The following is a 12,780-nucleotide window of genomic DNA, read 5'->3' as shown; positions in this document are numbered from 1 at the left end:
AGAAATGTTGGAATGAGGTATTATTACAGTAGTAGGGAATTTTTTCTTACAATATAGTTTATGTAATATTTGACAATGCATTGACTTTTAGCATTTAATTATTTTGGGGGGGAATTTTTAAATGTATTTTCCCAGTAAGAAAATATAATCTGATAATGTGTGCATGATATATTCCTACAGAGTTAAGGATGTTGTGGCCAGTATGACAAAAGCTCGAGGCAAGAGAGGGATCAGAGAGAATTCAGATGTGTTGTATGAAATGAAACTAAAAGAGAAGTTTAGTCAAGTTATTGGCAGTACACCTGAGTGGGCTGAACTTGGCCAAAAGAAAAAAGGCGACTCTGATGATGAAGATGAAATGGCTCGTGTATGTTTAGTGTGCTTTAGTGTTCTGGCTACAGTGGACCCCCAGTTTTCATCCTTAATCCGTTCCAGAAGGTCAGTTGAAATCCGAAATGGACAAAAACTGAAGTAATATTTCCCATAAAAAATATTGTAAATCCAAGTAATCCATTCCAGACACCCAAAAATATTAACAAAAAATATATTTTATAGAGAATAACTATAGTTTTACATACAGAAAACAATGAGAAATAAATATAAATGACTAATTTTAATGGATAAATGAACATTTAAATCACTATTACATACCTTTATTGACGAATCTTGTTGGCTTATGGAAGAAGGCGAGGAGGGGAGAGGGAGGAGAGGTTTCTCTATCACCATCACTACTACCCTCTACCACAATCACTGCCACCCTCTACCACCATCACAACCACTCTCTACCACCCTCTATGACCATCACTACCACCCTCTACCACCATCACTACCACCCTCTACCACCATCACTACCACCCTCTTCCATCAACTCTACCACCTTATACCACCATGGAATTCTATCGTGTTTCTCGCCTTCTTTATCAAAGGGCTGCCACTGAACTTTCTTTGGCCCCCATGGTGGCTTATTTCTCAGTCGCACTCAATAAACAAGCACAAAAAACAAAGAATTATTGTGAAATGTTTCGGATGAATGCACGGGGTATTGCTCACTGAATCAGTGACATATGTGTGAACAGCCGCACCCCAAGTGGGCAGACGCGTCTGATATGGACAATTTCCGTGTGGATGTATGAAACCCAGGGTAAAAATTTGCCGAAAAAAGTGATTGAAATCCGAATTGTGCGATGTCCGGACCGGATGAAAACCAGGGGTCCACTGTATTTAGTAATGAAGGTTAAATTGTTATTAAAGTTTTTTGTAACATACTCAAATCTCTTATTTTTATTTCATTCTATTTTTGAAATCAAATCATTTCATTTGTTTGAATACCTCATAAATTAACTTAAGAAGAGTAAAAAAAATATATTTAGAGCTGCTTAGTATGTATTTTAATACTGTGCATGATAGATGTTTTTCATTTGTAATGTAATCGACCAAACAGTTGTTGCATATAATAAAGGTCAGGTATAATGTACATATAGTGTACCTTGGTTTTCTCGTCTGCTTGTTTTTACCACCAGCACAGTGCAGTTAATGTCTGATAAAACTGATTAATAGGGGAGAGGGGGTTTCCGATTTACTGAAAAATCTGTCATGTTAAACATTTCAGTTAAGCAGGTGTAATCTGCTTAATCAATCAACTACCAGACATGGATAAATCCCCAAAATATAGCTTCCTTAGGACTACTGGACATGCTAAAATAAACTAGAGTACAATACAGTGTTACCCATAACTGTACCTGAAAAGAAAAATGAGTTAAAAGTATAGCACTGTACAATATAGTAGAGTACAGTTCAGTAATTTTTCTCATTCTGGTGGATAGATGAGCTTAGAGACGATCAATACAGTACAGTAATTTCACATGGTCTAATGGTGATCCAGAATAACTTATTCTGATTAGTGGAGCTATAAAGCTCCAGCAGTAGCACTGCAGATGGTGTGGGAGACTGATAAGTAGATGGTGTGGGAGATACATAGATGGTGTGGGAGACAGGTAGATAATGAGGGAGATGTAGGTAATGTGGGAGATGTAGATGGTTCAGCAGATGTAGATGGCTCAGGCTTACTGGTAGATAGTTTGGGAGATGTAGATGGCTCAGGCTTACTGGTAGATAATATGGGAGATGTAGAATGAGGAACAGGTTTAAAGAATAAATCCAGCTTAATTTATTTGGCACGCTGATACTCAGCAGAACAAACATTAACACCAGCGGTGTGCTGTTGAGCATTTCATTTATGCAGTGCTGCTTCAGTCCTTGTATTTTGGGTCATTTTTGTATGCTTCCATTCTATCGAATGCATGAATGAATTGCATATCCATTCATTTTTGTGGATTTGGTCTACTTCATAGCTGTTTTAATCAGACATTCTATTAAACATTCATGGTGAGTATTTATCCAGCCAGATTTGGAGGTCAGTTTTATCAGATATTTACTGTATTGGACATAATAAATTATTGTTGTTATTCTTTAGAGTACAGGTAATTACTTATCTGGAGCGTCTTCTGTCAACCTGCCGAAGATCTGGCTCGAGTACAAGAAGCTACCTCACTTGAACAGCTCATCTCGCTCTGAAGGTGCCATAATTAAGGCTGTGGAATTTAACCCACACTTTCAGGTGGGGTTGGTTGCTGGCTTTTCAGGCAGTGTCATTGGGGCTGCCACACTCTTTCAGGTAAGACAGAAATAATGTTTTTCTTTATATTGGTGCTATGTTTGCTGATTTTATTACATTTCTTTGAATAAAAATTAACACTGCCTCCTCATAATAAAGAGAACAGTTGTTTGTTTGGTCATTACTAAGCACGCTATTACTGTCTTGCTAAATATTAGATGGAGGTTACCTGCTTTAGTAGTAGGCTGGGTAATACTGAAAGTTACAAGTTTGCTAATACCTATCAGTAAGTGTCATAAGGAAGTAAGCATCCAAATGGTATAATTTAATTCTTCTGTACTAAAATGTTCATTTGGAAAATATTTAGAATTTCATGACAAGAAGGTAAACTAGTGGACAAAGGAAAATAAGCAAATGTAGAGCTACTGCAGCATTAAAAAAAGTGATGGGTAAGGCCTTTGAAATTATAGGCCTGTCTATGGACAGGTGTTGTAAAATCTCAAGGGAAAAACTAATTAGAGTAGAAAGATTAAGCATGTATAGAACAACAAGTAATTAATGAACAGTTTGGTTTCAGATCGTCATATTGTATTAAATCCATATACAGTATATTTGTTTGTAATGTGTGTAAATGTTAAAAAAAGAACATTTTTAATGTTATGGATTTCCTAGTATTGTGTGAAACAAAGTTGAAACAGTTGGGAGAGTAAAAGAGATGAGGTTAGATGTACCTGACAGAAGCAGCAGTAATTTTAAATGACTTTATTTTTATCATAGATTTAAATTTATGTATAAATTTTTTTAAAATATTTTGACGAAGAAGGAAATGTATGAGACTATAGTGGTACCAACACTCTTATATATGTATGAGTGTTCCAGTGAGAAGGAGGCTGGAGGCAGTGAAGATGTGTCTTAAGGGCAATTTTTTTTTTCTCTTTCTCTATAACAGACCGGATGACCTGAAAACAAAAACAAAAGTTTCTCTTTTTATATTAAGTAAGGTATACAGGAGAAGGAGTTATTAGCCCCTTGCTCCTGGCATTTTAGTTGCCTCTTATGACACGTGTGGCTTACAGAGGAAGAATTCTGTTCCACTTCCCCATGGAGCTAAGAGGAAATAAACAAGAGCAAGAGCTAGTAAGAAAATAGAAGAAAACCCAGAGGGTGTGTGTGTGTGTGTGTGTGTGTGTGTGTGTGTGTGTGTGTGTGTGTGTGTGTGTGTGTGTGTGTGTGTGTGTGTGTGTGTGTGTGAGGTTTTTACAAAGCAGAAGTGTTATAAGAAGAGCAGAGTATATGGAGAGTAAAAGAAAGGTGAAGAGAGTGGTGAGAGAGTGCAAAAGGAGAGCAGATGAAAGAGTGGGAGAGGCACTGTCAAGAAATTTTAATGAAAATAAGAAAAAATCTTGGAGTGAGTTAAACAAGTTAAGAAAGCCTAGGGAAAGTATGGATTTGTCAGTTAAAAACAGAGTAGGGGAGTTAGTAGATGGGGAGAGGGAGGTATTAGGTAGATGGCGAGAATATTTTGAGGAACTTTTAAATGTTAAGGAAGAAAGGGAGGCGGTAATTTCATGCACTGGCCAGGGAGGTATACCATCTTTTAGGAGTGAAGAAGAGCAGACTGTAAGTGTGGTGGAGGTACGTGAGGCATTACGTAGAATGAAAGGGGGTAAAGCAGCTGGAACTGATGGGATCATGACAGAAATGTTAAAAGCAGGGGGGGATATAGTGTTGGAGTGGTTGGTACTTTTGTTTAATAAATGTATGAAAGAGGGGAAGGTACCTAGGGATTGGCGGAGAGCATGTATAGTCCCTTTATATAAAGGGAAAGGGGACAAAAGAGATTGTAAAAATTATAGAGGAATAAGTTTACTGAGTATACAAGGAAAAGTATACGGTAGGGTTATAATTGAAAGAATTAGAGGTAAGACAGAATGTAGAATTGCGGACGAACAAGGAGGTTTCAGAGTGGGTAGGGGATGTGTGGATCAAGTGTTTACATTGAAGCATATATGTGAACAGTATTTAGATAAAGGTAGGGAAGTTTTTATTGCATTTATGGATTTAGAAAAGGCATATGATAGAGTGGATAGAGGAGCAATGTGGCAGATGTTGCAAGTATATGGAATAGGTGGTAAGTTACTAAATGCTGTAAAGAGCTTTTATGAGGATAGTGAGGCTCAGGTTAGGGTGTGTAGAAAAGAGGGAGAATACTTCCCGGTAAAAGTAGGTCTTAGACAGGGATGTGTAATGTCACCATGGTGTTTAATATATTTATAGATGGGGTTGTAAAAGAAGTAAATGCTAGGGTGTTCGGGAGAGGGGTGGGATTAAATTATGGGGAATCAAATTCAAAATGGGAATTGACAGAGTTACTTTTTGCTGATGATACTGTGCTTATGGGAGATTCTAAAGAAAAATTGCAAAGGTTAGTGGATGAGTTTGAGAATGTGTGTAAAGGTAGAAAGTTGAAAGTGAACATAGAAAAGAGTAAGGTGATGAGGGTATCAAATGATTTAGATAAAGAAAAATTGGATATCAAATTGGGGAGGAGGAGTATGGAAGAAGTGAATGTTTTCAGATACTTGGGAGTTGACGTGTCGGCGGATGGATTTATGAAGGATGAGGTTAATCATAGAATTGATGAGGGAAAAAAGGTGAGTGGTGCGTTGAGGTATATGTGGAGTCAAAAAACGTTATCTATGGAGGCAAAGAAGGGAATGTATGAAAGTATAGTAGTACCAACACTCTTATATGGATGTGAAGCTTGGGTGGTAAATGCAGCAGCGAGGAGACGGTTGGAGGCAGTGGAGATGTCCTGTCTAAGGGCAATGTGTGGTGTAAATATTATGCAGAAAATTCGGAGTGTGGAAATTAGGAGAAGGTGTGGAGTTAATAAAAGCATTAGTCAGAGGGCAGAAGAGGGGTTGTTGAGGTGGTTTGGTCATTTAGAGAGAATGGATCAAAGTAGAATGACATGGAAAGCATATAAATCTATAGGGGAAGGAAAGAGGGGTAGGGGTCATCCTCGAAAGGGTTGGAAAGAGGGGGTAAAGGAGGTTTTGTGGGTAAGGGGCTTGGACTTCCAGCAAATGCCTGCACTTTAAAGGAGGGGTTTGGGATATTGGCAGTTTGGAGGGATATGTTGTATATCTTTATAGGTATATCCTTCTAAACTGTTGTGTTCTGGGCACCTCTGCAAAAACAGTGATTATGTATGAGTGAGGTGAAAGTGTTGAATGATGATGAAAGTATTTTCTTTTTGGGGATTTTCTTTCTTTTTGTCTCACCCTGCCTCGGTGGGAGATGGCCACCTTGTTGAAAAAAAAAAAAATTGTAAGCGTGTTGGATAGGAGTGAATGGAGACGAATGGTTTCTAGGATTTGACAAGCTGTTGGAGTGTGAGCAGGGTAATGTTTTGTGAAGGGATTTGGGGAAAATGGTTAGCTGGACTTCAGTCCTGGAGGTGGGAAGTACATGCCTGCACTTTAAAGGAGGGGTTTGAGATATTTGCTGTTTAGACTGACATCTAAACTCTCGTGTCTGCACACCTTTGCAAAGACAGTGATAATGTGAATGATGCTAAAAGTTTCTTTTTTGTTGGGTCACCCTGCCTCGGTGGGAGATAGCCAGTGTGTTAAAAAAAAAAAAGAGATGTTTACTGATATAATTCGACATTTTTGTAATAAATTTATGTAGTAGTGAGTAGTCAACACAGACATGTCTGCTAGCTATTTCGGCACTTTTTTTTTTATATAAAAATTGTATTACCACATGAAATACAGTAAACTCTTCATTTACTACAGGATGGATATAGGCTCATTAGAGAACATACAGTGAAGAATGACTAAAATTATTTACTGTGTAAGGAATCTACCATATGAAGATAGACTTAAAGCCTTAAATGTCCACTCTCTGGAGAGACGTAGAATGAGGGGAGATATCATTGAAGTGTATAAGTGGATGATGGGCATAAACAAAGGTGATATTAATAAAGTACTGAGTGTGTTGAACCACGTAAGAACCAGAAATAACAGATTTAAATTGGATAAATTTAGATTTAGAAAGGACATAGGTAAGTACTGGTTTTCTAACAGAGTTGTAGATGCGTGGAACAATCTTCCAAGGTTGGGTAATAGAGGCTAGGACCTTGGGTAGGTTTAAGAAGAGATTGGACAAATATATGAGTGGGAGGGGCTGGGTTTGATTGGTGTCAGTGGTTACGGGAGTTATTTCTTGGGTAGCTTTAGGTAGAGGTCGTTTTGATAAGGACCTGCCTTGCATGGGTCAGTAGGCCTTCTTCAGTGTTCCTCCATTCTTATGTTCTTGTGTAAATGGACTGATATAGAGGAGCAGGTGGACAGTAATGGTGACTTTGGTAGATGGTGATTATAGTAACAATGGCTATCCATTGTTTAACCAGTGGACTTTGTTGTTTTCAAATCAGGGGACCATATCAGATTTTGCCCCATATCTCTGAAGTCTGTCAGATTGAGATCCAATAAACTAATTAAAGAATCATGTATTACATTTAATTTATTAATGAAATAGGCCCAACACTAAATATTCTTCTTTCTTTCAACACACCAGCCGTATCCTACTGAGGCGGGGTGGCCCAAAAGGAAAAATGAAAGTTTCTCCTTTTACATTTAGTAATATACACAGGAGAAGGGGTTACTAGCCCCTTGCTCCCGGCATTTTAGTTGCCTCTTACAACACGCATGGCTTACGGAGGAAGAATTCTGTTCCACTTCTCCATGGAGATAAGAGGAAATAAACAAGAACAAGAACTAGAAAGAAAATAGAAGAAAACCCAGAGGGGTGTGTATATATATGCTTGTACATGTATGTGTAGTGTGACCTAAGTGTAAGTAGAAGCAGCAAGACATACCTGGAATCTTGCATGTTTATGAGACACCAGCAATCCTACCATCATGTAAAACAATTACAGGCTTTCGTTTTACACTCACTTGGCAGGACGGTAGTACCTCCCTGGGTGGTTGCTGTCTACCAACCTACTACCTTTAAACACTAAATATATGATCTATAAAACATTACTAGTAAACTGAAGTGGTGATATGAATCTGGATGTTTACACTTCACATAATGTATAAGTGAATGTATAATATTTTCCACAGGTTGATGGTGTACATAACTTCAAAATTCAATCAGTTAAGTTTCCAAAATTCCCAATAAAATGTGCAAAATTTATGCAAGACGGGAAACAATTTATTGTTGGATCCAACCTTCACAACCATTTCTATGTTTACGACATGGAAGCAGCCAAAGAAATGAAAATACATTGCAGCAAAATGGAGGAAAAACGAAGTCTGAAGGTGTGTAATTGCTATAATTCTTTTACCTTCGTTTCTGTCTGCTCTTTAGTTAGACTTTTTTTAATTTCTCCAAACATTACTATCCATCTTCTGAATGTTGTCACTGTTTATGGTAAGTATCAACTTTAAGCAGAAATAGTAATACAGTGGAGCCTCCACTCATGAGTTTAATCCATTCCCTGACCTTGCTCGCATCTGGATTTGCTCGTTTGCAGAGTCAATTTTCCTCATTTAAATTAATTGAAATGCAGTTAATCCGTTCCAGTGGAATTCCAGGCATGACAAAATACTTCAATTATTTCTCTACAGCTTATTTATCTATCACAATTCATCTAATATGACATAATAAACAATGCAAATAATGTAGAAACCTGGTATATACTCTAGAATGAATAAAATATGTCATTCATTTAGTGGTAGCGTCGGCGGCGGACGAGAGTTTGTCTAGAGACCGGACAAAATACTCCTTGAATAATTTGGCTAATATCAACTCTACGGCTTATTTATCCATCACAATTCATCTAATATGACATAATAAACAATAAAAATACCATAGAAACCTGATATATACTCTAGAATAAATAAAATATGTCATTATGTGACGGGTGGAGGCGGCCACAACCACTCCTGCATTGTTGTGGTATTCACTGCCAAATCTAGTGATGGCCTTTTGAAGCAGTCTTTTATTATAATTATTATTATATAGTACACTATTATTATACATGTATTATTATTATACATATTATTATTATTATTATTATTATTATTATTATTACAGTATAAATAATTTGTAATTTTTATTCACACAAAAAAATAGAAGATTTACTGTTACACAGACTACTACATTATTGTAATAATTGTATAAATAATGTCAACCTATTCATGACTGCATGTTGGAAAACTGAAACATCTGTGTTGTCCATTGTATACTGGTAGTACATGTTGGTCTGGGTAACAATTAGGTTCATTATCGGCTCATCAAAGTATAGTTGAAAATAGTCTAACTCTGTAGACTCATTTGTGATGGGACAGTGTGGCATGATACCACTTCCACTGACATCAAAATTGAAAGGATATGGCACAAATGATGTGCTTTCTGTCCAGTTTCATTCGTGGTCACGTGGTGCATGGTGGACCTGTGGCATGGGGCGTGGGGGAGCAGGAGGAAGGACAGGAGTGGAGGCAGCACATGGTTGAGAGGGTGCCGGGCGGTCCTTTGTCTGCCCACCCACTGCTCCATGAGGTCCAGGCACCATGCCACCCCCCCCTCTTCCTCCGTCCCAGCATATTCACCTTCATTATCACTATCAGTGGCTGGAGTTTCGGATCGTGACCTGCCACGACCCTTGCCACTGACTACATATGGCACATTGCCTGAATGTATGTTACAACACCTAAAAGTACGTTTCACTGGGGAAAAATGATAATCACTTTTGCTCGACACATAGTCTATCGGCATAAAATCAATTTCATCATCGTCACTTATATCACTTTCACTATCATCATCACCATAATGCATGGAAAATTATAATTTCCTGTTGCGGAGTTGCCTTTGGGAAGTAACACTAGCAACCCCAGAGGTGCTGGGCTGAGGGTCTGTTGTGGCCACACTGGCCACCTCAGAAGTGCTGGGCTGAGAGTCTGGTATGGCCACACTGTCCACTATCCACACTGGCCACCCTAGAGGTCATGGCCTGAGGGTCTATTGTGGCCACACTGGCCACCTCAGAAGTGCTGGGCTGAGGGCCTGGTATGGCCACACTGTCCACACTATCCACACTGGCCACCCCAGAGGTCGTGGCCTGAGGGTCATCTGGGTTATCAACAAAAGTTTCACTAATTCCTTGATCTTTAGTGGCTATATCGGAGTCAAAACCACTAAACTCGCATTCTGTATCACTTTCCGGGAATAGTAGCGTTAATATGCCAAGGCATCAGTGAATCACGGGGGTTTGCCATGATGTTGACCCAAGATAGAGCTGAAACTAACTGGTGTTGCCACGCGGTACCCCAGCGTCCCCGATTTTTTTCAATGTGTGCACACCAAGTGCACACATCCATTCTCTCATGTTTAGGCGACTCAGGCCTATCGCGCCAATTTTGAAGGAATGAAAAATAAAACGTTGATCTACGTTCGGAGCCTGCAGCATGTGAACGTATATCTACGTGTGGACAGTTTTGGGGTTAAATGTTTAATTTATTTTATTTAACATCCACTTTACGTACAGTTAATTAATATAAAATCTTAACATATTGAATTCAAATTTTATACACTTATGCATTTTTATAAAATGATGTTCACTTTTAGTGGTGTAACTGCCTAGTTACTGCTTTGGATACTTTTCTGTGTGTGTGTGTGTGTGCATGTGTGTGTGTGTGTGTGTGTGTGTGTGTGTGTGTGTGTGTGTGTGTGTGTGTGTGTGTGTGTGTGTGTGTGTGTGTGTGTGTGTGTGTTAGTTACCATTTTGTCCTAGGCACATGTCGATTAGACACTAGGCCTGTTGTATGTGTGTGTGTGTTAGTTGCCATTTTGTCCTAGGCACATGTCGATTAGACACTAGGCCTGTTGTGTGTGTGTGTGTGTGTGTGTGTGTGTGTGTGTGTGTGTGTGTGTTAGTTACCATTTTGTCCTAGGCACATGTCGATTAGACACTAGGCCTGTTGTATGTGTGTGTGTGTGTGTGTGCGTGTGTGTGCGTGCGTGTGCGTGTGTGTGCGCATGCGTGCACGTGCGTGCGTACGTATGCGCACGTGCGCTCACCTAATTGTGGTTGCAGGGGTTGAGACTCAGCTCCTGGCCCTGCCTCTTCACTGAGTGCTACTATGTCCTCCCTCTCCCTGCTCCATGAGCTTTATCATACCTCATCTTAAAGCTATGTATGGTTCCTGCCTCCACTTCCTCACTTGCTAGGCTATTCCACTTCCTGACTACTCTATGACTGAAGAAATACTTCCTAACATCCCTTTGATTCATCTGGGTCTTCAACTTCCAATTGTAACCCCTTGTTTCTATGTCCCCTCTCTGAGATCTTGACATGCTTGATCAAAAGTTGGTAGAATTACCGACAATATGTAAAGTAAAAGGACACAAGTGCAACTAATGTGACATTTATCGTGGCAACGTTTTGCTCTCCAGGAGCTTTATCAAGCCATTACAAACAATACATGGACACAGAGGGCATATATAGGCTCAGAGTGAGGTGCAATATTAGTGGTAGTAGGAGTAGTAGTAGTGACAAAAGTTGTAGTAGTAGTAGTAATACAATATGGTAGTAGTAGTAATACAATATTGCTCTACCATATTGCATTACTACTACTACTACAACTTTTGTCACTACAACTACTCCTACTACCACTAATATTGCACCTCACTCTGAGCCTATATATGCCCTCTGTGTCCATGTATTGTTTGTAATGGCTTGATAAAGCTCCTGGAGAGCGAAACGTTGCCACGATAAATGTCACATTAGTTGCACTTGTGTCCTTTTACCTTACATGCTTGATCAAATATGGGTTCCAAACAGGTGCTGCATACTCCAGTATGGGCCTGACGTACACGGTGTACAGTGTCTTGCACAATTCCTTACTAAGGTATCGTAATGCTATTCTCAGGTTTGCCAGGCGCCCATATGCTGCAGCAGTTATCTGGTTGATGTGTGCTTCCGGAGACGTACTCGGTGTTATACTCACCCCAAGATCTTTCTCCTTGAGCAAGGTTTGCAGTTTTTGGCCACCTAGCCTATACTCCATCTGCGGTCTTCTTTGCCCTTCCCTGATCTTCATGACTTAGCATTTGGCAGGGTTAAATTCGAGAAGCCAGTTGCTGGACCAGGTGTCCAGCCTGTCCAGGTCTCTCTGAAGTCCTGCCTGATCCTCATCTGATTTAATTCTCCTCATTAACTTCACATCATCTGTGAACAGGGACACTTCTGAGTCTAACCCTTTCATCATGTCATTCACATATACCAGAAATAGCACTGGTCCTACGACTGACCCCTGTGGGACCCCACTCGTTACAGGTGCCCACTGTGATACCTCATCACGTACCATGACTCATTGTTGCCTCCCTGTCAGGTATTCTCTTATCCATTGCAGTGCCCTTCCTGTTATACGTGCCTGATCCTCTAGCTTCTGCACCAATCTCTTGTGAGGAACTGTGTCAAAGGCCTTCTTGCAGTCCAAGAAGATGCAATCAACCCACCCCTCTCTCTCGTGTCTTACTTCTGTTACTTTGTCATAAAACTCCAGTAGGTTTGTGACACAGGCTTTGCCTTCCATGAATCCGTGCTGGTTGGCGTTTATACTCTTGTTCCATTCCAGGTGCTCCACCACTCTCCTCCTGATAATCTTTTCCATGACTTTGCATACTATACACGTCAGTGACACTGGTCTATAGTTTAGTGCCTCTTTTCTGTCTCCTTTTTTAAAAATGGGAACTACATTCATTTGCCGTCTTCCATACCCAGTTGCAAGGGATGTGTTGAAGATTGTGGTTAGTGGCACACACAACATTTCTGCTCCCTGTCTAAGGACCCACGGGAAGATGTTGTCCGGTCCCATTGCCTTTGAAGTATCAATGTCCTTTAGCAGCTTCTTCACCTCCTCCTCAGTTGTATGTATGTCATTCAACACTTGTTGGTATATTCCTTGCTGGTGTCCCTCTCTGTTCTTTCCTCCCAGAGGCATTCCTGTCTCCACTGTCAATACCTCCTTAAATCTCATTTTGAGCTCCTCACATACCTCTTGATCGTTTCTTGTGAGCTCCCCACCTTCTTAATTCAACCTGATCACCTGGTCTTTGACTGTTGTCTTCCTCCTAATGTGGCTATACAG

The 12,780-nt window shown here is 39.7% G+C and overlaps 1 protein-coding gene across 3 annotated transcripts in view; it reads left to right on the top strand.

The window, feature by feature from the left end:
* Positions 1-12,780, top strand: part of wcd (U3 small nucleolar RNA-associated protein 18 homolog wicked) — a 53,326-nt gene that overhangs the window by 26,942 nt on the left and 13,604 nt on the right. For all 3 annotated transcript variants that reach the window (XM_053775162.2, XM_053775161.2, XM_053775160.2), the window contains exons 5-7: positions 181-367; positions 2,474-2,674; positions 7,750-7,947. In XM_053775162.2, the coding sequence (XP_053631137.1) occupies positions 181-367; positions 2,474-2,674; positions 7,750-7,947 (586 nt within the window). The remainder of the gene's footprint in view (positions 1-180; positions 368-2,473; positions 2,675-7,749; positions 7,948-12,780) is intronic.

This window comes from Cherax quadricarinatus, chromosome 11 (genome assembly GCF_038502225.1).
Source record: "Cherax quadricarinatus isolate ZL_2023a chromosome 11, ASM3850222v1, whole genome shotgun sequence".
Classification (NCBI taxonomy): Eukaryota; Metazoa; Arthropoda; class Malacostraca; order Decapoda; family Parastacidae; genus Cherax; species Cherax quadricarinatus.
This window is presented reverse-complemented; position numbering and strand designations above follow the sequence as displayed.